Source organism: Artibeus jamaicensis, unplaced genomic scaffold, assembly GCF_021234435.1.
Source record: "Artibeus jamaicensis isolate MK-2021 breed Jamaican fruit bat unplaced genomic scaffold, CSHL_Jam_final contig_1803, whole genome shotgun sequence".
Lineage (NCBI taxonomy): Eukaryota > Metazoa > Chordata > Mammalia > Chiroptera > Phyllostomidae > Artibeus > Artibeus jamaicensis.
The window spans coordinates 2,718,021-2,737,229 of record NW_026521356.1 but is presented as its reverse complement, the minus strand read 5'-3'; the positions used below and the strand labels follow the sequence as shown (position 1 = coordinate 2,737,229).

General features: G+C 39.3%; 1 protein-coding gene and 1 non-coding gene across 2 annotated transcripts in view; both read left to right on the top strand.

Annotated features, from left to right (window-relative positions):
- The window catches only part of DNAH8 (dynein axonemal heavy chain 8), a 313,373-nt gene that overhangs the window by 216,206 nt on the left and 77,958 nt on the right, over positions 1 to 19,209 (top strand). Inside the window, exons 73-78 of the mRNA XM_053671408.1 lie at positions 1,869 to 2,051; positions 5,735 to 5,840; positions 7,586 to 7,838; positions 7,947 to 8,137; positions 13,468 to 13,589; positions 16,746 to 16,864. Of these exons, the coding sequence (XP_053527383.1) occupies positions 1,869 to 2,051; positions 5,735 to 5,840; positions 7,586 to 7,838; positions 7,947 to 8,137; positions 13,468 to 13,589; positions 16,746 to 16,864 (974 nt within the window). The remainder of the gene's footprint in view (positions 1 to 1,868; positions 2,052 to 5,734; positions 5,841 to 7,585; positions 7,839 to 7,946; positions 8,138 to 13,467; positions 13,590 to 16,745; positions 16,865 to 19,209) is intronic.
- LOC119050091 (small nucleolar RNA SNORA19) lies at positions 13,982 to 14,110 on the top strand. The gene has a single exon (XR_005082675.2). It is a non-coding gene; the product is annotated as a small nucleolar RNA SNORA19 (small nucleolar RNA).

Sequence of the window (19,209 nt, the reverse complement as noted above, 5' to 3'; positions counted from 1 at the left end):
GACCTTACAGGCAAGAAGGGGCTGGAAAGAAATACTCCAAGTCATGAAAGGCAAGAACCTACATCCAAGATTGCTTTATCCAGCAAAGCTTTCATTTAGAATGGAAGGGCAGATAAAGTGCTTCTCAGATAAGGTCAAGTTGAAGGAGTTCATCATCACCAAGCCCTTATTATATGAAATGTTAAAGGGACTTATCTAAGAAATAGAAGATAAAAGACATGTACAGTAAAATGACAGCAAACCCACAATAATTAATAACCTAAAATAAAAACTAAGCAAACAACTAGAACAGGAACAGAACCACAGAAATAGAGATCACATGGAGGGTTAGCAATAGGGGAGTGGGAGGAGGAGAGAGTGGGAAAAGGTACAGAGAATAAGTAGCATAGATGGTAGGTAGAAATTAGACAGGGGGAGGGTAAGAATAGTGTGGGAAATTTAGAAGCCAAGAACTTATGAAACATGGACATGAACTAAAGGGAATGTGGGTGGGAGAGGGTGTGCAGGGTAGAGAGGAATGAAGGGGTAAAATGGACAACTATAATAACATAATCAATAATATATATTTTAAAAAATAAAATAAGCAGGGATGCTTTTGATAAAAAAAAATACAAGGTTAGAGCGATATCTTGGGAAGAGTAGCCATTTCACTGAAACCAAACAATATATTAAGGAAAGACATTGCTCATAATAAGGTGCTAATATTTTACACAAAACATATATAGTTCAGCGACTCCAAGAAATTTGCTTGTGTAAGCCATATATACATCTGTACAATAAAACCTGTATTTTCTCACTAGAGAAAGTGACATTTTAATAAAGTCAATGCACATTGATTTCTGCATTTCTCTCTTTATTAATTTTCAATCAAAATCATGGACTTTGCTGGAAGCTATGGAATTCTGTTCCTGATTACTGGTTATAATTGTTTTCAGTATAAGTGTTTCTTTACTTGGTGTCATTCTTTACCTTGAGGCTTCTTTGGTTTCTTTCTTTCTCTCTTTCTTTGAAATGACAGCATTGCTGATGGAATATTTTTTCTTCCAACAACTTAATTCTATGAACGCCAGTGAATAAGAATTCAAATTTTTCTTTTTAGACAAAGAGATTTATTTAGAAAAAGTTTATTCATAATATGAATTCTTTTATATGCCATGTTTAATATGCCAAAGGAGGTTGCAGAATCACCATTCCTGAAGGTCCTTACAAGACCCCCAGTTCTCATTTGTACTGTGATGCCACACTGCCTGGGACTATGGTGGTCTCTCTAAGACTTGATTTTCCATCACATTCAGGATTTAGATAAATTAAAAATTTAAGTCATTTAAAAATGTTATAATTTCTACCTGAGTTTTAAATAGCAAAATCTGCTGTTTTTCAGTGTGCTGCAGATTTCAGTGTTTAAGATAAATGTCATCATTCTGTAAAAATGTTGGCATTTTTTCTTTTAAAATTTTATTAACCCATTCTGTTGTTAAATATGCTTCAGATATGACTGTGAAATGGCAAAAGAAATGATACTTTCTATAAACAGGATGAATTTGCATAGTAGAAAACAATTTTCTCAAGTGGAAAAAACAGTCAAATCTTTGACTGAGTTTTCCTATATTCAACATTTGTTTTGGATACATTTTTCATTTAATTTGGTGTCATGACTAAAAACATCTTCAAGCAAGACCACAAATCTAAGTTATTCTAGAGGAATAGGCTGTATTCTTTAAGATCAGTGATTAAAATTTTCCAACTTTCCTTTGCAATTCCTTCAAGTTTCACAGCACTGATCTTTGCTAAGTTATTTCTTAAATTGAACCCATATTTCTTGTCCTGTCCTTTATGCTTTTTTAAACTTTGTATTTGAATTGATATAGGTGAAAGTCGGTGATAAGGAATGTGATATCATGAGTACATTTAAACTTTATATTACTACAAAGTTACCAAACCCTGCCTTCACACCTGAAATCAATGCTAAAACATCAGTTATTGACTTCACCGTTACAATGAAAGGACTTGAGAATCAGTTACTAAGGAGAGTAATTCTAACAGAGAAACAGGTAATAAATCTCTTAAGGTAAAGAACTTTAATGTAAAACAAATTATAGTAAGTGGTCCAACTCTGTTGGGAAATTGTTAAGGATATGGACAAGAAAAAATTAAGTATATCATATTTACCATTATTAACATAAATATTTGTTTTGCAGTCTTAAGTCCTGTCAAGAAGTCATATAACTCACCTCTCCTCCAACTTCAAACACACACCCCACACACACACAACCCTCTTTCCACCTGCTACATCTGTTTTTAAACCTTTGGGTATGTTGACTTTCATCTCGATCGTCCTCTGGAAGGATGGTCTTGGGTATACCTGAAGAATTCAATAAAATAAGGATCCTATAGAAAAAGAATGCCTCTGAATATTTTACCATTCTAGTAGTTTCAACTACTATACTCTAGTAATCTAATATATAAGGAGCCATACTTTCATTTTAATTAAATGAAATTTACACTGCAACAGGGAACTTACTTAAGTATAACTGAGGGTTCTCATAAAATAAAGAACAATGTAAGACTGGATAGTTCTAGGAAATTGATATAAGATTGAACTAATTTGAGTTTAGGGTAAATCTTAGAAAATATTAAATATTATACATAAAATATAATTTATATATTTGTACATATAAATATATTTGCATAAAATCCAAGAAAGTTTATATTTGCTTAAATATAATTAATTTTAGCATTAAGGGTTTAGGGACTAGGCAAGGTTAGAAATAGTAAGACCACAGAGGCATAAAATTAGAAGTGAGAAAAAGAATGGCAAAAGAAGGCTGGACAGGGAAAGGAGGGAAGGCAAGAGATATGAATAGATGGACACAGACACAAAGGAAAGACATTCAAAAGTGGCAGGAGAAACGATACTGCCACCAAAGAAAGAGAGAGACTCAGTGAAACGAGAAGTAAAATTGTACCTGGTTAAGATGGTTCACTTAGTGCAGGCCCTGGAAAGGCAGCCAGTCTGGTGGATTGAAGGGATGCAGTCCCAGCTTCCACTCTCATTAGCTGTTTGATCTTAGTTAACAAACAATCAGGGCTTACGCAATCCAGAAAGAGAATCTGTTCCACTTCACAGCAAGGCAGAAAGAGTATAGGCCCTCAGTTCGTCATCTCCATCATCTCTTAGGGCCTCACAATGTTAACTGCTGAAAATTAGTCCTTCCTTTGTGGTCTGCCTGGTGCCGTTGGTCTGTTCTGGAATGATTCCTCATGGGTGCAGTTGCCCGGTGCAGGCTGTGCTAACTTCTGTAAGGCTGGCTACTCCTCTGTCTAAGGCTGTGTAGTCCATGTCACCAGAGTGCCCCACACACATTCCTCTAGGCCTTAGCTTCCTCTTCCAGAGATGTGCTATTGCCAGTCTTGCTGGAAAAAACAAAATGCACACTTAATCTGCAGAAGGTCATCCTGACTGTAATGTTTAACCCACCTAACAATTCTGCCTTCACACCTCCATTTTACAGATGAACAAATGGAGACTGGAGAGAAGAGAGTCAACCTATAAGAGCACATGGATTTCTCCCCCATGTTGCCCCTGCCAAACTTCCTACATAAACTGTAGAGGTCATGCTGTAAAGCTCACAGCATCCACTGTACCATGATGCTTGTTTTTTCATATCAAAATAAAAGACAGAAAACTATACTTGAAGAATAATTAAATTAAAAAATGCTTTAAAAAACTGGAAAGGAAGCTAATGGGTACTCATTTTGTCCACGTGTTCCTATACTGCCACCCAGGGGTGACTGTTTTAATGAAAACCATTCATTAGCCATTCCCCTGCAAAGGCAGCCATGACTTTTATCACACCCCATCAAGTGCTGCAGACCTGACAGTGCAGCGGCAGTGCACACTGATCTTGGAGTTGGAGAACAAGGTTATTAGGTCTTTCTCTGCCAGTCACTAGCTGTGCACATTATATTGGAATGTTACTTGGAGTTAATATTTCTGGGTGCTCAGTTTCCCCAAATGTAAAATAAAGTTGATGAACTAAATTCAGCACACTTCAATTTAACAAATATTTCTTGGGTCAAGACTATTTTCTGCAAAGCCTTGAGATAAGTGCTGTCAAAAATACAAGAATGAATAAGACAAGTTCCTGCCCTTCAGACGTATGGAATCTAATTGGAAGAACATAAGCTACACACAGACTGTAATGCAAGTCATAGCAGATATGCACATGGATGCTGTGCTGTGGCTTTTGATTGACAGATTGGTTTAGGAAGACTTTTTGAAAGTGGTGGGATTTCTGAAGCAGTTTTTTAAGAAACTTTCTCAACTAAGTAAAAATGCCTTTTGATACAATTCTAAGTACAAGGTATGATTATGTATGTATAAGATCAGGGAAAAAATGCTATAAAGAATGCTATTGAGACTATTTCAGTTTACTCTACATTTAGCAAGAATACTATGCCCATGTTAAATTTCCTGAGTTTGAAAATTGTACTATGGTTGTATAAGAAAATGTCTTGGTTCTTGGGATATTTGCTAAAGTTTTTTTTGTTTGTTTGTTTTTAATATTAAATTTTATTTAGTTACTTTTCAAGTACATTTTTTTTTTAATCTATTTCTCCCATCCCACCCCACCCCCACCCCCGCCCGGTCTTCCCCCTCCCTCTCATCCCCCCCCCCCCCAAGTCCTCATCTCTGTGTCTTTCATACTTATTCCTCAAAATCCCTCCCCCTTTTTCCCCTTAAGTTCCCTTCCCTCTCCCCTCTGGTCACTGCCCACTTGTTCTCTATTTCAGTGTCTTTGTTTTTATTCTGTTTGCTTGTTTGTTTTATTCTTTAGCTTCCTGTCAAAGGTGAGATCATATGGTATTTGTCCTTCAATGCCTGGCCTATTTCACTCAGCATAATGCTTTCCAGTTCCATCCATGTTGTTGCAAAAGGTAGTAGCTCCTTTGCTAAAGTTTTTAAGGATAATGGATCATAACATGGGCAAGTGGTTTGGCAATAGTGATAATAATTGTTATGTATAGAGAAAGACTCATACAGCAAAACGATATTCGGTGCATCTAGGTTATAGGTTTATAAGAGTTCGTTGCCACTTCTCTGAAAGTTTGAAATTTTTCAAAATATAATTTTTAAAAATGCATCATCTACGCAGAAAAGATACCTCCCAAACATCCAATTTAGTCCCACCGGTAGAAAGAGCTGCAAAATAATGAAAAATGGATTTGTACTGGCAACTGGCTATGCCAAACCAGGTATCTGGAGTTCCTGTAGGCAGATCCCAAGCGAAGACCTCACATTTGGCTTGGGTTGCCTCGTGGTTTCTTGAAATTAATTAATGCCTCCTTGTTTCTACCACTTCTGACTGCAAATAAAGTTAGCACTTCTCCCAGAGGCAATGTGGGAACAGGTCCAAGAAAATGGGATGCTCTAATTTAAATAAACTGAAAGCTGGAAAGGGAGCTGGGGTAATTGAGCAAAATTATCTTAGCAAGGTTATCTCATGCATGCCAGTATGCGTGCTATGGAAACTTAATGCTACTGGGTATAATTTAAGAAAACTACAGAGAAACAAAAATACAGAAAGATAGGTTTGACTAATGATGGTAATTTCTTTCCACTCAAAAGGCACTTTGGGTTAAACTTTTAAAATTTGATAATAAACCCTAGTAAATGGGATTTGCCATAACAATTGGTAACATTCCAATGTTGTTTTGTGGTTCTTAATAACAGGAGCTAGAGTCTGAGAGGGTCAAACTTTTAGAGGATGTGACTTTTAATAAGCGGAAGATGAAAGAACTTGAAGATAACCTCCTCTACAAATTAAGTGCTACAAAAGGTATTGTGTTATTAAGAGGTAGTCAAACAATGGATTCTGAATAGGGACTTCTTGTGCCCTCTTTTCAATGGCCTAATGATTACAGATGTTAGGAAATAGTTGAGTTATCAATGCAAAAACAAACAAGGCAATTTCCACATAGATATTAAAGAGGGATGGCAGAGAATTTGATTTTTGAATTAGCAAACAGAGTCTCAGCATTTGAGAATAACACAGTTTTCTTGATAATTACCCTTTTCCGAGAAAAATAAGGGCTCCCAGTAGAGTTAGGTAACTCATAATAGGCTAATTTGCTTGCCCAAAGGAAAGTAATGTGCTCAATTTGGTTTTTAGATTGACCCTCTCATTAGCACTGAAATACAGTTACCAAAGTGGGTCCTGATGTGTGTAATCAGTGTTTGAGACATGCCTGCACCCAAGGCACATCTTACTCTTGATTTGACTTGACCTCCCACTTAGAAGCCAGGGATAGGCTCTCCTCTGGGCAGTCAGGTCATCACACCACACCCTGATTTGGGGATGTACTCTCTCTGAATATGTAGAAATAGTTTATCCAATGGGAATAAATTCAACAAACACTATAGTTTTCTGAATTAGGCAAATTACTGCAATGTAAATTCTACTGTTTATTAGAACTCTAATAAGAAACACTTATCAGCAGCACTTTAATCCTTAGATTTAAAAAAATCTTAATCTCCTGGAAGAACACTATGTGTTACTCTCACAAAAGTCTCCAGCAGTACCTTTAAGGTAATCTCAAGGAAAAGTCCTTTCTTCCTGCCTTAATTGCACTGCTTGTGCCAGTGAAGCTGTGTGTCTCTTGGCGTAGTGAGTTCTCTCACCATTTGGATACCTCTGGGGATTCTAAATATTAGAAAAAAGAGCTGAGGGCTCCTCCCCTGATCTTGCCAGAGTGTGCTGGATCTCGGTCTCTTCCCTGTGAGGGTAACTGCAGTTTGGGTGTCGGTGGGAGACCTGGCAGGCCCATCAGAGCAACTCTGCACCCTCCGCAGCACTGGCCCACCACTCCAAATTCTAAGCTAGGCCAGAACACTGCTGTTTGTGGATATCATGACCATTAGCTCCTCATGTCCAAAGTGTCTTTCCATATCTTAAAATGGAGTTTACTGTAAAAAATGTGTTATTTCTAATAAAAACAATAATGAAGGGTGAAACTAAAAATAAAATTAGGATTTTTCTCCTGGTGAGATGCCTCCACTGTTTGCCTAATTTACTCTTGTTCAGAGACCTAGAGAGACCAGAATTCTCAGTGGCAAGGGCTATTCCACTGAAGTGGGAGTAGAGAGTGTACCACTGCCCTGCAAACTGGTGTGGAACATTCGCCTCAGCCCCACTGTGAGAGCAGCTGGACTGACAAGCTCAGGGCACTTTGAGGGAAACCATCAGGATGATGATGGAGTGAAAGCCATGTCACATAAAGAACACCTGAAACCTGTGGGAGTGGATGGAGACAGGATTTTGTCTTGAGACATTTGGAGGCCAGTCATGGCCTATCTTGGGAATAAAGATTTCTAGGCAGATTGAAGGAAGCCCCTCGGCAGGAATGTTTAGAAGAATTCAGACATCGGCTGGTAGTTGGCCTTCTGGTGTCTTAAGAGTCTGCCTTTCTACCCTGTGGGCTTTGAAGAAGTAGAGCTAACAATTAACGAGATGATATCTGAACAGATTTCCAGCTTCCCCATCTTGTGTTCCACAGTACTATAGTCTTCCTGTTTGGTTTTTAGGGTCCTTGGTAGATGATGAGTCTCTCATTGGTGTCCTCCGAACCACCAAGCTGACAGCAGCTGAAGTTAGTGAAAAGCTACACGTGGCTGCGGAAACAGAGATCAAGATCAACATGGCTCAGGAGGAGTTCCGGCCTGCCGCCACCCGTGGGAGCATCCTCTACTTTCTTATCACAGAGATGAGCATGGTCAACATCATGTACCAGACCTCCCTGGCCCAGTTCTTGAAGTTATTTGACCAGTCCATGGCTAGGTGGGCCTTCCTACCTTCCCTGCCAGAGAGTAACTTAAAGTATTTGTTTGTCTTCCTACTCTCTTAGAAAAAGCTTTTTACTCCTTTGATTTTTAAAATGTATTGCAGATCTGAGAAGTCTCCACTCCCTCAAAAGAGAATTACGAATATTATCGAGTACCTGACATATGAAGTTTTTACATACTCTGTCAGAGGCCTGTATGAAAATCACAAGTTCCTCTTTGTCCTCCTCATGACCTTGAAGATTGATCTCCAGAGAGGAACAGTGAAGCACAAAGAGTTTCAGGCTTTCATTAAAGGTGAAGGGTTTGGAATATGGATGTGGTATGGAAGGGATATTCTTTTTATATGTTCTTTGGTATACTGTAGACTCAGTTTTATAATACAGCAGAACAATTATGTTCTAAGGAAAGTGAAGCTCTTTATTTATACACCTCATTTTTTCTAATTTCCATTCATTGTGCTCTGTTCACTCAAGGTAACTATTTCAGGTCAGTGTTAACTCTGATTTTTAGTTATGTAGTTAAGTGGGGTTTGCTCACTGTTGCCTGTGATTAGGAGATCAGATGCCGAAGGGAGGAAAAGTGATGCTGGGGATGAGCCTTCAATTGCAAGAGAGCAATTCCGTAAGCAGGGAGCGTGATGACTTTTTGCACTGTGAAAAAGGCACACTTGTATTTTGTATTTGAAGTTAATTCCGTTCATTGCTCCATGTTAGAAGCATAATTAAGACAAAAGTATTTTATTCAATTCACTAAAACAAGTATGTATTGAGCACATGCTATGCAAGCCCATCATGCTGGAGTCTGAAATGATACGAAGGTAAACCAGACATTGCTTTAAAAGAAACAACAGTCTCATACTGGCGATAAAAATAATTTTAAAAATAACTGCAGAATGAGGCAGAATAACCTAAGTGTTGTAAGAGAGCTAAAAACAAAATGTTAGGTCTAAAGCAAGGCAGAGACTACCTGTGGTTGGCGAGATCAGGAAAAGCTCCTTGGAAAATAGACTTCTGCACATTAAACTGTGGGTTTTTCAGATTATTTGATATATGGGGAAATGATCCAATCCTTTCTTCATTTTTTTTTTTTGGTTTTTGTATATAATTTAATAAGTCATTTTCTATCTGCTCTTCTCCCCGCAAAAGAGAAAGTGATATTTGAAAATGACCCGTGAAGAACAGGTAGAAACAAAGGAAACATTTCTCGCTGAAACAGAACAACAGGAGGAAAGAAATGAATAATATGTAAATTGGTGAAACTTGATTCCTAGAGGAAGGGTTTTCTTGATCTAATGAGAAACAAGGTGTTGTATAAGGTGGTGATGAGGTCCTTCAGGAGCCATTTATTGTCTTTTAGGAAGATTACTCTGGCAGACATGTATAGGATTAGAGAAAAAAATCCGGAGACCCTATTATAATCTTCCCCACAGGGAAGGCATTCTCAGCCTAGAGCTAAGACTGTGAATAAAAAAGAAGAAACAGAGGTGAGAGACCATAACTGTAAAACGGACTGGATGTCCGAGCCAAGAGAAGGGTCGAAATGCGGTCGCGTCTGTGCAGACTTCCGGTCTGGAGGGTTGGAAGAGGAGCTAGTGTAGGAGTGTCGGAGCGGGAGAGTAATGAAAGTGATTTTGGTGCTTAGTTTCAGTCGGCACAGGCCAGGTTTTCGGACCATAAAAGCAATCCTCAAATTTCAGTGGCTCAGCACAGCAAAGGCGTACTTCTCTTTCGCTCTTTCTTCAACATGCTTGACATAGTCTCGCAGGAATCCACACGGCTTCCATAGTTACCATGGAAGAGCAAATTGTGTGATAGGATGGGGGCCCTTAAAAGGTAGGGCATAAGAATAACGACCAAGGCCATGGGGGCAAAAGAGATCATCTAAAAAGAAAATGCAGAGTATTTCCAAGTTGGCACTACAGGCAACAGGATGTGATACACTTGTATCCCCATCATACAATTTACAATCAGCAGGATAGTAACCCATAACTTCTTGTTACTCTATCATTCCTCTTAAGTTAATTTCGTCCTCAGATCCAGGATAGATTGCCATTTAAGAAATTTTGTTAACAGTTTTTCATAAGTACTGAAATTTCTTCTTTGATATTTTTCTTCTAATTCAAATGAAATTGGAATATGCCATTTGGTTCATATTTTTTCCTTAGGAATTGATGTCTTAAATGGTATGTAGGAGTAAGACAGCATGGTACAGGTACCTACAGTACAGGAAGCTGTAAGGCCCTGGGGGAAATGATTAGTGCCACCTGGGAGAGACACAGTGCACTCTGTAGGGAAGGGTCCAGATGTATGTGTGGTCTCTGTGATGTTGAAATAAAATAAGCCTGAATTTACCAAATCTAGAAAGTTACTTTGACTCACTTCAGTCACCTTAAAGCTCTTAGTCAGGCTTAGGGACACATCCTCCGTGTTTGGGGCACTGGCCAGTGGGGGAGGGGGACATTGAAACATGTGGGAATCCAGACAGCAGTGGGGACAAAATGAGCCTCACAAAGTAGAAAGCCTCCTGTCTGTGGGATATGAGTGGTTCGGGAAGGATACTTTTAGATTTTTCCTTATTGGTGAGCTGGCTGTGCTTTCTGAATCCCATCTGCTAGTATGACCACTGGGGTGGGGACAGATACAATGTACAAAGAAGTGGGAAACCTGGCCCGTTGGTCCACAGTGGGTTATGGGAAGGACAAAGAGTCAGAGGCAGAAGGAGGTCAGACGCAAAGGTCTTTGTCCCTTCCCTGTCTCCTGAGGCTCTGCCTTGGATCAGCAAAGGAGGGTGCTCAAGAAGCATCCAGCTGGAAGATGCCCTGCATTCTGCGCAGAGCCATGTCCGACATGGAAGCTGCTTTGTGGCATTGGTGGAGGGAGTAGCTAGAGGGATAAGCCTCAGGTTTGGCAAGCAGGAGTGTGGACATGGAAATGTTGAGGAGGTTGGCACACACCATAGACCTGGGGCATAAACCAAGAAGCTGCAGAGCAGGGGGACTGGAGCTGGACACAGGACCAGTTCCTGTGGATAACAGCCCAGTGTACCTGTAGGTCAGACAGGATTTGTCCAGAGGACACAATGTGGGATCTCAGCCTGTGACCAAGACTCACAGAGCCTAGAGGGCAGCATGCAGGTCTGAGGCACCCTCCCTGTCAAGATGCAGTCTCCCTCCCTTTACTTCACCCCTCCCAACCCAGCAGACCCAGCCAAACCAGAGCTCTCACCTAAAACAGATTGGATTCTGTGAGACAAAGTATGCAGATCAGAGGAGACTGAGACAGACAGCATCACAGTGGGGAAGGAATTTGTGAGGAGAACTACATTTGACACAGAAAAATAAAGAAGGCTGCAAATCTTGGTTGTGGGGAGAACACATCTGTAACCCCATTTCATCAGTCTGAGAGTAAAGGAGAACTAGCTTGTACAGGGCCAGAGGGCCAGTGAGAGGAGTTTGGATTTAATTTAGTGTGCAGTAGGGAGCCATCGAATGCTTTATGAACAGGGAAGTAGCATGGACAGAGCAGTGCTTTAGGAAGATTAATTTGGGATTGTATGATAGGTTGATTGACAAAAGTATAGTTAGCTTGACAGTAAGAGAGGAGGGTTTTTTTTTTTAAATCAACCCAAAGCTGGTTTATTGTACAGTTTTGTATTAGTTTTTAACTTACATTTGACTTACATATTGACCAAATAATTTTTTAAAAGATGGTGTGACCTTGTTTTTAATGGTCTTTTCAAAGTTAACAAATACGGTCCTTAGATCACTGATTTTTTTTTTTTTTTGTCATTTTGAACTCAGTGCTTACAGGAGAAAGAAGAAAGACTTATTTATCACAACAGAATTGTTTGATTTCCCAAGAATGTTTGATTTTTCAAGAATGACTATATCAATTCCTACTTGTTTTCTGCAATATTTGGAAGGTGGCTTTGACTTTCTATTTCAACTGAGAATGTTAGAACACTTTAAAAAATGAAATAGATACCAGGGGCAATCTTGCATTATGGCATAATTTCCATAATGCAAGGAAAACCTGTTTTCCCTGCCTAGTTATTTTAGAAAGGTATCATCTTTCTTTTATCATATCCCATGGATAAAAGACACCTTAGGGGTGTGCTCTTGCCTTCCAGGTTGGATTGGACCAGAGTTCCTAACGGGAAGAAGAGTTAATACCAAAACCGTGGTTAATGATTACATAGCTTTTACTGTGGACCAAAACTGTCCTAAGCTTTCTACTACAATAATTTATTTAATCTTCACAGCAGCCAATCTGGCAGATGATATGTGACATAAGAGGAAACAGAAAAACGAGTTCTTTGTTCAAGTTTATGCAGCCAGCGAGTATCTGAGCCAGGTTATTTGGGGGTATAGAATGGGCTGTGATTGTTCTGGGTTAGCTCGGGTGTACAACATGTGTGGAAACAGTGACGCAGCCTAAACGTCCTCTCCTGATATCTTTGAGGCTTATGAAAACAGTTTTGGAAACAACCAAAAAGAAAAGGATGACTTTGTCTCTGTGTCAGAGAAGCAGAATCCCTCAGTCTGCAGGTGACTCCAGTGGTTGCTTCTGTAGTGAACTTGGTGTTAGCAGAAATGCTGCAGAGTACGGCTTTCCCTCTTACCAGGTGTGCGTGCAGCAGGTGGTGAGGAAGGTTTACCTGTTCTAATGGTGTTGAGGTGTGCAGAGTCCCTGACCCTGTGGGCAGAACAAAGGGGCAAAAGGAGTACTTAGGCTCATTCAGCGTCTCAGAAAGATGCTGGAGTGGGGAGCCTCTAGTCCTCTCTCCTCCTTTTTTGCCCGAGGGCTGATCTATGAAGTAGAGGGATTTCCTGAGTTCTTCAGGAGGATAATGGGATTTAAAAGTCCCAAATCACTGTTTTGTATAATTTGAATTAACAGAGCTGGAATTATTATGATAAAGCATTACTAAAAACATACAATAGAGGAATTTTGAAATCATAAATGTAGTCTGTGTGGAAGATCACCACATTGGGTATGCTCACTTGAGATTTGTTTCAAAATACGAACCAACCCTGTAGTTAACATACTGTGAGAGCAGGAGCCGTGTCTGGTTTTCTCTGCTTTATTCCCAGTGCCTGGAATATGTCAGTTACATAAAAAATGCCTAATTAATATTTGTTAAATAAGTGAATGAATAAATGATTCGAACCATAGTTACCCCCATAAAACCTCAATCTAACCATCTACCTATCTTTTTGACCTGGTAACAAATTGTATTGAATATCAAACTTCTGGAGGAGTGATTTTTAAAATTACATGTGAAAAGATCAGCCTACTCATTGATATCAAAATTGTACATTTCAGATTGTTAAAAAAAAACATAAAAAGGCAAACAACCACAACCACCCGAGAACAATTCTTTGTAGTGAAAAATGACAAGGAGTTACCATCTGTATTTTTTAAGATGGTATAAATCAGTAAATAAAACACTAGGACTTGAAGGAAATGTACCAAAAAATATAACTACAATTTCTGCAATGTGACTATTTTCCAATCTTTTCATTTTTTTTCTGTAATATGGTTATCTTATTTTTATGACTTGGAAAGTAAATTTGTAAAAATGAAACGTGAGCTGACCTGATTCCTGCTGCTGCCTTTCCCCAGGAGGAGCAGCCTTGGATCTGAAAGCCTGCCCTCCCAAACCGTTTCGCTGGATCCTTGATATGACCTGGCTGAACCTCGTGGAGCTGAGTAAACTTCCACAATTTGCAGAAATTATGAACCAGGTAATAAAGGACTGGAAAAAGGTACAGATCTGTACATCCAAACATACTCAGTCCATTTTAATTGGGGCCTCCTGATGACAAATCCTTCTTCACCCAAAAGAGTCAACACAATAGTGTGGCTTTAAGGCTCTGTGGTTCTCCAGGGGGATTTCGAAGAGGGGGCTTCCAGAAGGAACCTTTCCATGGGGGTAAGCTGCTGCCTTTTCCTTCTGTGTGGTGGGCATGGGTCATTTACAAGTTGCTTGAATTGCTGTCAGAATCAGACCCAGTGGGTGGACCTTTTTGTTGTAGGCTATTGATGTTTTTACTTCTGCCTATGATTAATAATTTGTGCTATTTAAACTTGAGGCAAATTAGATGTTGAAGTTCTTTCTTAAAAAATCAGTCATTTGGTGTACATTTCACTGTCTTTTTTCTTTATGTCAAGAGAAAAGAAATTTCTGATGTGCTAAGTAAACATTTGGAGGTAAGTTGGCAGCATGACTAATTTAGCCATTGCTGCCAGTCAGCTTCAGACAAGAATAAAAAAATTAAGAATAATTAAATAAAATAAAATAAAATAAAATAAAATAAATAATTTTAATGGTGAAAATGTAAAATGGTGAGGTATAATATTGAAACTGGTGAACTGGGTTCTGATTTCCTTGTTTTTCTTATTTGAAAAAGTAAATTTGCTATTGTGAATTAGTTTTTGATCCAACTCTCACTGGAAAACAATTATGCAACTTAGAATAGATATAGTTGTTTATTACAGGGGTCTGTTGGTTACAACTCCTTGTCACTGACGAAGGGCCTGTAGTATCCTAGTGTCAGTGCTAATAATAATCATCCTTCTGGTTGTTGCTTATGATGGACAGATGAGGTGATAGGTAGACCGCAAGTTGGCAGATGCCTCATGCTGTCACCTTGTGACTCACTCCCCTTGAACCACCCCCATCCCGGCCCCATGTGTGTAAACTATGTATGTCCACTTAGTGGTATTTCTAGAACACTGTAGATAAATTCTTTACCTGTTCAGCCATGGTTGGGTCAGAGTCAATTGGATAAAGTCCCTGGACCCATCTGTGATGGACAGTAAGCTTTGTTTTGTGGTACAGCCACAGATGAGTCCCTCAAGCTCAAACAAATACTTTCATTGGGGTGGGAGGTTGGAAGTGGTCTTATCTATTGGAAGACTGGGTAAGGGAGACCTTCAGCAATCACTGGAAAAGTCACTCAAAATCCGGGCCCTGCTCTGATGGGTTATATCGATAGAGGGATATGTGTTATCCTTTGCCTCTGTAAATTAGATTCTAAATACCTATGGTATAGAATCTGGTAGCTACTACTGCTGACTGTGGACTAAGTATTGGGCAACAACAGTCACAACAGTCCTCCTGCAAGGGGGGTGTTGTTGAATCCTGAGTTACAGATGAGGGAATGGAGATTGAAAGAAGTTAAGTACTTGCCTGAAGCCACTTGCCTGAAGATGTCATGATGTTTCCCTGACAACAGGAGTTATTTCTCTCCATCTCCTTGAATGCCATTGGATGGGCCAGAGGGGAGAGCAGGAGTCATTTTCAGGAAAGTGGCAGAAGTTAACTGGGGACCTGCCATCAAGGTGCCCTCAGGTTGGCTTGTCTGAAAAGAAGTAGAGGAGATCAATTTCATAGCTGATTGGGTGTCAGCAATTGGAACAAAAATAACCTCAATCAGTACCTTCCCAGCCTTGCCATCCCAGACCAAACTGTTTGACACCTGGAAGTGGTTTTTGCTAACAGAGAGGGCCAGGAAAAAGAGAGGGAGATGGAGATGGGCCTCAAGGGGCCAGAAGTTATCCCATTGCCCATCACAGATGCAGCTCGCCCTGGAAGCTCTACTGTGGTTAAGTGTCAAAATTAGCAGATGGAAGGCCAGTAGGCTGAAAATAAATACCCTCCTTCTGTGCCTCCTCTCTCTAGTGCTAGTGTTGAGGAGGCCTGCAGGGGGTGCTGTGAGTAGCAGTTCCCAGGAACCAGGGCATTAGGTGGGGCTGCAGCAGCACCCATGCCTGCAGAGCCCAGGCACATTCTTCAAGAGCAGACAACTAGGGAAAACCAGGAGAAAGACGACAGTTTGGAAACATTTCAGAAGTCCTCCTCCATCTTTTAGTGTCCCAGGGACAAAGTTGGAGCAATTGAGTTAATAGTTTTGTTATTAATTTGCACACTATCTGAATCCTTTATGATGTGGACTTCGGGCAGCTATTTAACCCCTTTATGCTTCAGTAAAAAGTGGGGATAATGGAGGAAAAGGACAATGCTTGGGTCTGGCATGTAGTCTCTGCTATATGATCATTTGCTATTTGCTATTAGGGCTTACCATTGCTATTTAAACATGCTTGCAAAGATGACCTAGATAACCCAGCCTGACTGTTGCTGAAGAGCAGCATCAGGCTCCCCGATATGTAGTTTTTGTAATTGGTTTCTATAGTACTTGGGCTTCACAGAGCACCTTTCAATGCCTCCGAAGCTCTGTAGTTCTTCCATGCTTCTGAAAGGTATTGAGATTAGCTCTTGGAAAGACTTCTTCTATTCTTGGGTTTAAGGTCTCAAGGCAAAGGATCACTAAGAAAATGAAACTTCTGACTTTTCCATCTACCAATATTTTAAGTAGAGGTCAACATTTAGAGGTTTGCTTATCAGAATGGTCCCTATCAGTGGTTCTCAACCAAGGGCAACTTCGTGCCACCCTCACCCCCCAGAGAGCATCTGACAATGTTTGGAGACATTTTTGATTGTCATGAATTGGGGAAGGGGTGTTACTGGCGTCTAGTAAGTAGAAGTCAGGGTTGCTGCAAAACATCCCACAACGTACAGAACAGCTCCCTGACCAAAAAATAATTTGACCCTAAATGCCCATAGCACTGAGGTTGAAAATCCCTGCTATATGGTTTTTTCCTGTCTAATCATTTAGTGTAATTGATACATTGCCCCAATTTCAATGAATAATGTAGAAGAGCAATGGAAAAACTAAAAGGGAATAGTAATAGCTGTGTTATTTGAGTCATTTATTTTGAAGAAAAAGGTAAACTGTGTAGTTATGGTTGAAATATGATGTGCCTGGGAAGAATAACCTTCTAAGGTTATATTTCAATTTCATATTCCTGTGGCTTGCTAATTGGCTTGTTTATTTTAGATATCTCGCAATGAGAAGGGATGGAAAAGCTGGTTTGATAAAGATGCTCCAGAGGAAGAAATTATCCCTGATGGATATAATGATTCACTGGATACCTGCCACAAACTTTTACTTATCAGGTGAGAATAGGTATAGTCAGAGCTGGAAGCATCACTCATTGTACCATCAAATCATAGAACTCATCTCAGTGAGTCTAATTCTCTGTGTCCCCGTAGTTGTTATGAGAAATGCATATGCTTTCAAATTGCAGTTTTTGATGGCAATTCTTTAGCTCCTTGACAAGCAAATAAAATGATGATGGTGGCAAAGAATGGTATGTTTTGACAACATATTAGTTATAGTGCTTTTAGAAAAAAACATGAAAAATATGCTTTAATATTCATTTTACTATTTATTGTTTAATTTATTTCTGTAAAACTCACAGTTACAAAGCAATTAGTTTATAAGCTGAAATCCAATTTCATCTGAGAAAAAAACCATAAATATTGCATTATAAAAGTGTATAATGCAGGCATGACTATTAAAATAGAAGCAGAAGTTTCAAATTTATGTTAAGAAAGAACATTGTATTTTTTCTTCTTTTCACATTTTCTCTTTTTTATTTTTTTGGTTTAATCTTTATTGTATTTTTTCCATTACCATTTAGTCCCATTATGTCCCCCTCCTCCCAGCAATCACCCCACTGTTGTCCATGCCCATGAGTCCTTTTTCCTTTTTGCTCAATCCCTCCACCCCTTCTGCCATCCCCCACTAGCTGTCATCCAGCTCTCTATGAGTCTGTACCCATTTGCCTTGTTAGTTCAGTTTGTTCATTAAATTTCATGTGTGAGTGAAACCATATGATACTTGTCTTTCTCTGACTTGCTCATTTCACTTAATGTTCTCCATATCCATCCATACTGTCACAAAAGGTAACATTTTCTTCTTTTTTAACAGCAGAGTAGTATTCCATTGTGTAAAAGTCCTATAGTTGTTTTATCCACTCATCTACTGATAGGCACTTGGGCTGCTTCCATATTTTTGTGATTGTAAATAAAGGCTGCAATGAATGCAGGAGTGCTTATGTTCTTTCAAATTAGTGTTTTGAGTTCCTTCAGATATATTTCTAGAAGTGGGATTGCTGGGTCAAAAGGGAGAACGTTTTCAATTTTTTTGAGGCATCTCCATACTGCTTTCCACAGTGGCTGCACCAATCTTCATCCACACCAACAGTGTAAAAGGGTTCCCCTTTCTCCACATCCTTGCCAACACTTGTTGGTTGTTGATTGATTGACAGTAGCCATTCTGACAGGTATGAGATAGTATCTCATTGTGGTTTCAGTTTGCGTCTCTCTGATGATAAGTGGTGTTGAGCATCTTTTCATGTCTGCTGGCCCTCTGTACGTTCTCTTTAGAGAAGTGTCTATTCAGGTCCCTTGCCTATTTTTTAATTGGGTTGTTTGTTTTGGGGGGTTGACTTTTGTAAGTTCTTTATAAATTTTAGATATTAACCTCTTATCAGATGTATTGGTGAATATGTTCTTCCTTTCTGTGGGTTGTCTTTTAGTTTTGTTGATGATTTTCTTTGCTAAAAAGTGCAAAACCTTTTTAATTTGATGTAGTTTCAGTTTTTTTTTTCCTTTATTCCCTTGCCTGGGGAGATATATCCAATAAAAGAATTTCTACTAGCAATGTCTGAGATTTTGCTGGCTATGTTTTCTTCTAGAATTTGTTATGGTTTAGGGTCTAACATTTAAGTCTTTGATCCATTTTGAATTTATTATTGTGGTGGTGTAAGAAGGTGGTCTAGTTTAATTTTTCTGCACATATCTGTCCAATTTTTCCAATATCCCTTATTGAATAAACTATCTTTATTTAGCCCATTGTATGTGCTTGGTTTCTCTGTCAAATATCAATTGACTATAAAGGTGTGAGTTCATTTCTAGGCTCTCTATTCTGTTCCATTGATCTCCATGTCTGTTTTTATGCCACTACCATGCTGTTTTGATTACTATGGTCTTACAGTATAGTATCATATTAGGTAGTGTGATTCCTCCAACTTTGTTCCTTTTTTTCAGGATTGCTGTTGCTATGTGGGGCCTTTAGTGGTTCTGTGAGGAGGGCTCTGCCTACAGAGCTCCCCCAGTCTGCCGAGGATGAGAATAAGTCTACCAAGATGTGATCTGCTTTGAAATGAAAGATGGCCAGTCTCTCAGAGGAGAAGGGCCTTGACCCTGTTCCTCAATGGGCTTTTATTGGGTTTCATTTGCATAGGAATACAGGGCAGATAGGTAAAGCTCATCAGTCATTGTCAGGTAGTAATGATCAAGCAATAGATAACATTCAAAGAACTATGAGGGCTTATTCTGAGTCAGGGTCAGATAGCTAGAGTGATGCCAAAGGACCATAAAACTCTGGGAAACAAACTTATTTTATGCTTGGACCCTTATCATTTAAATCAAGGGTATTCTTAGCAAAGAAGGTT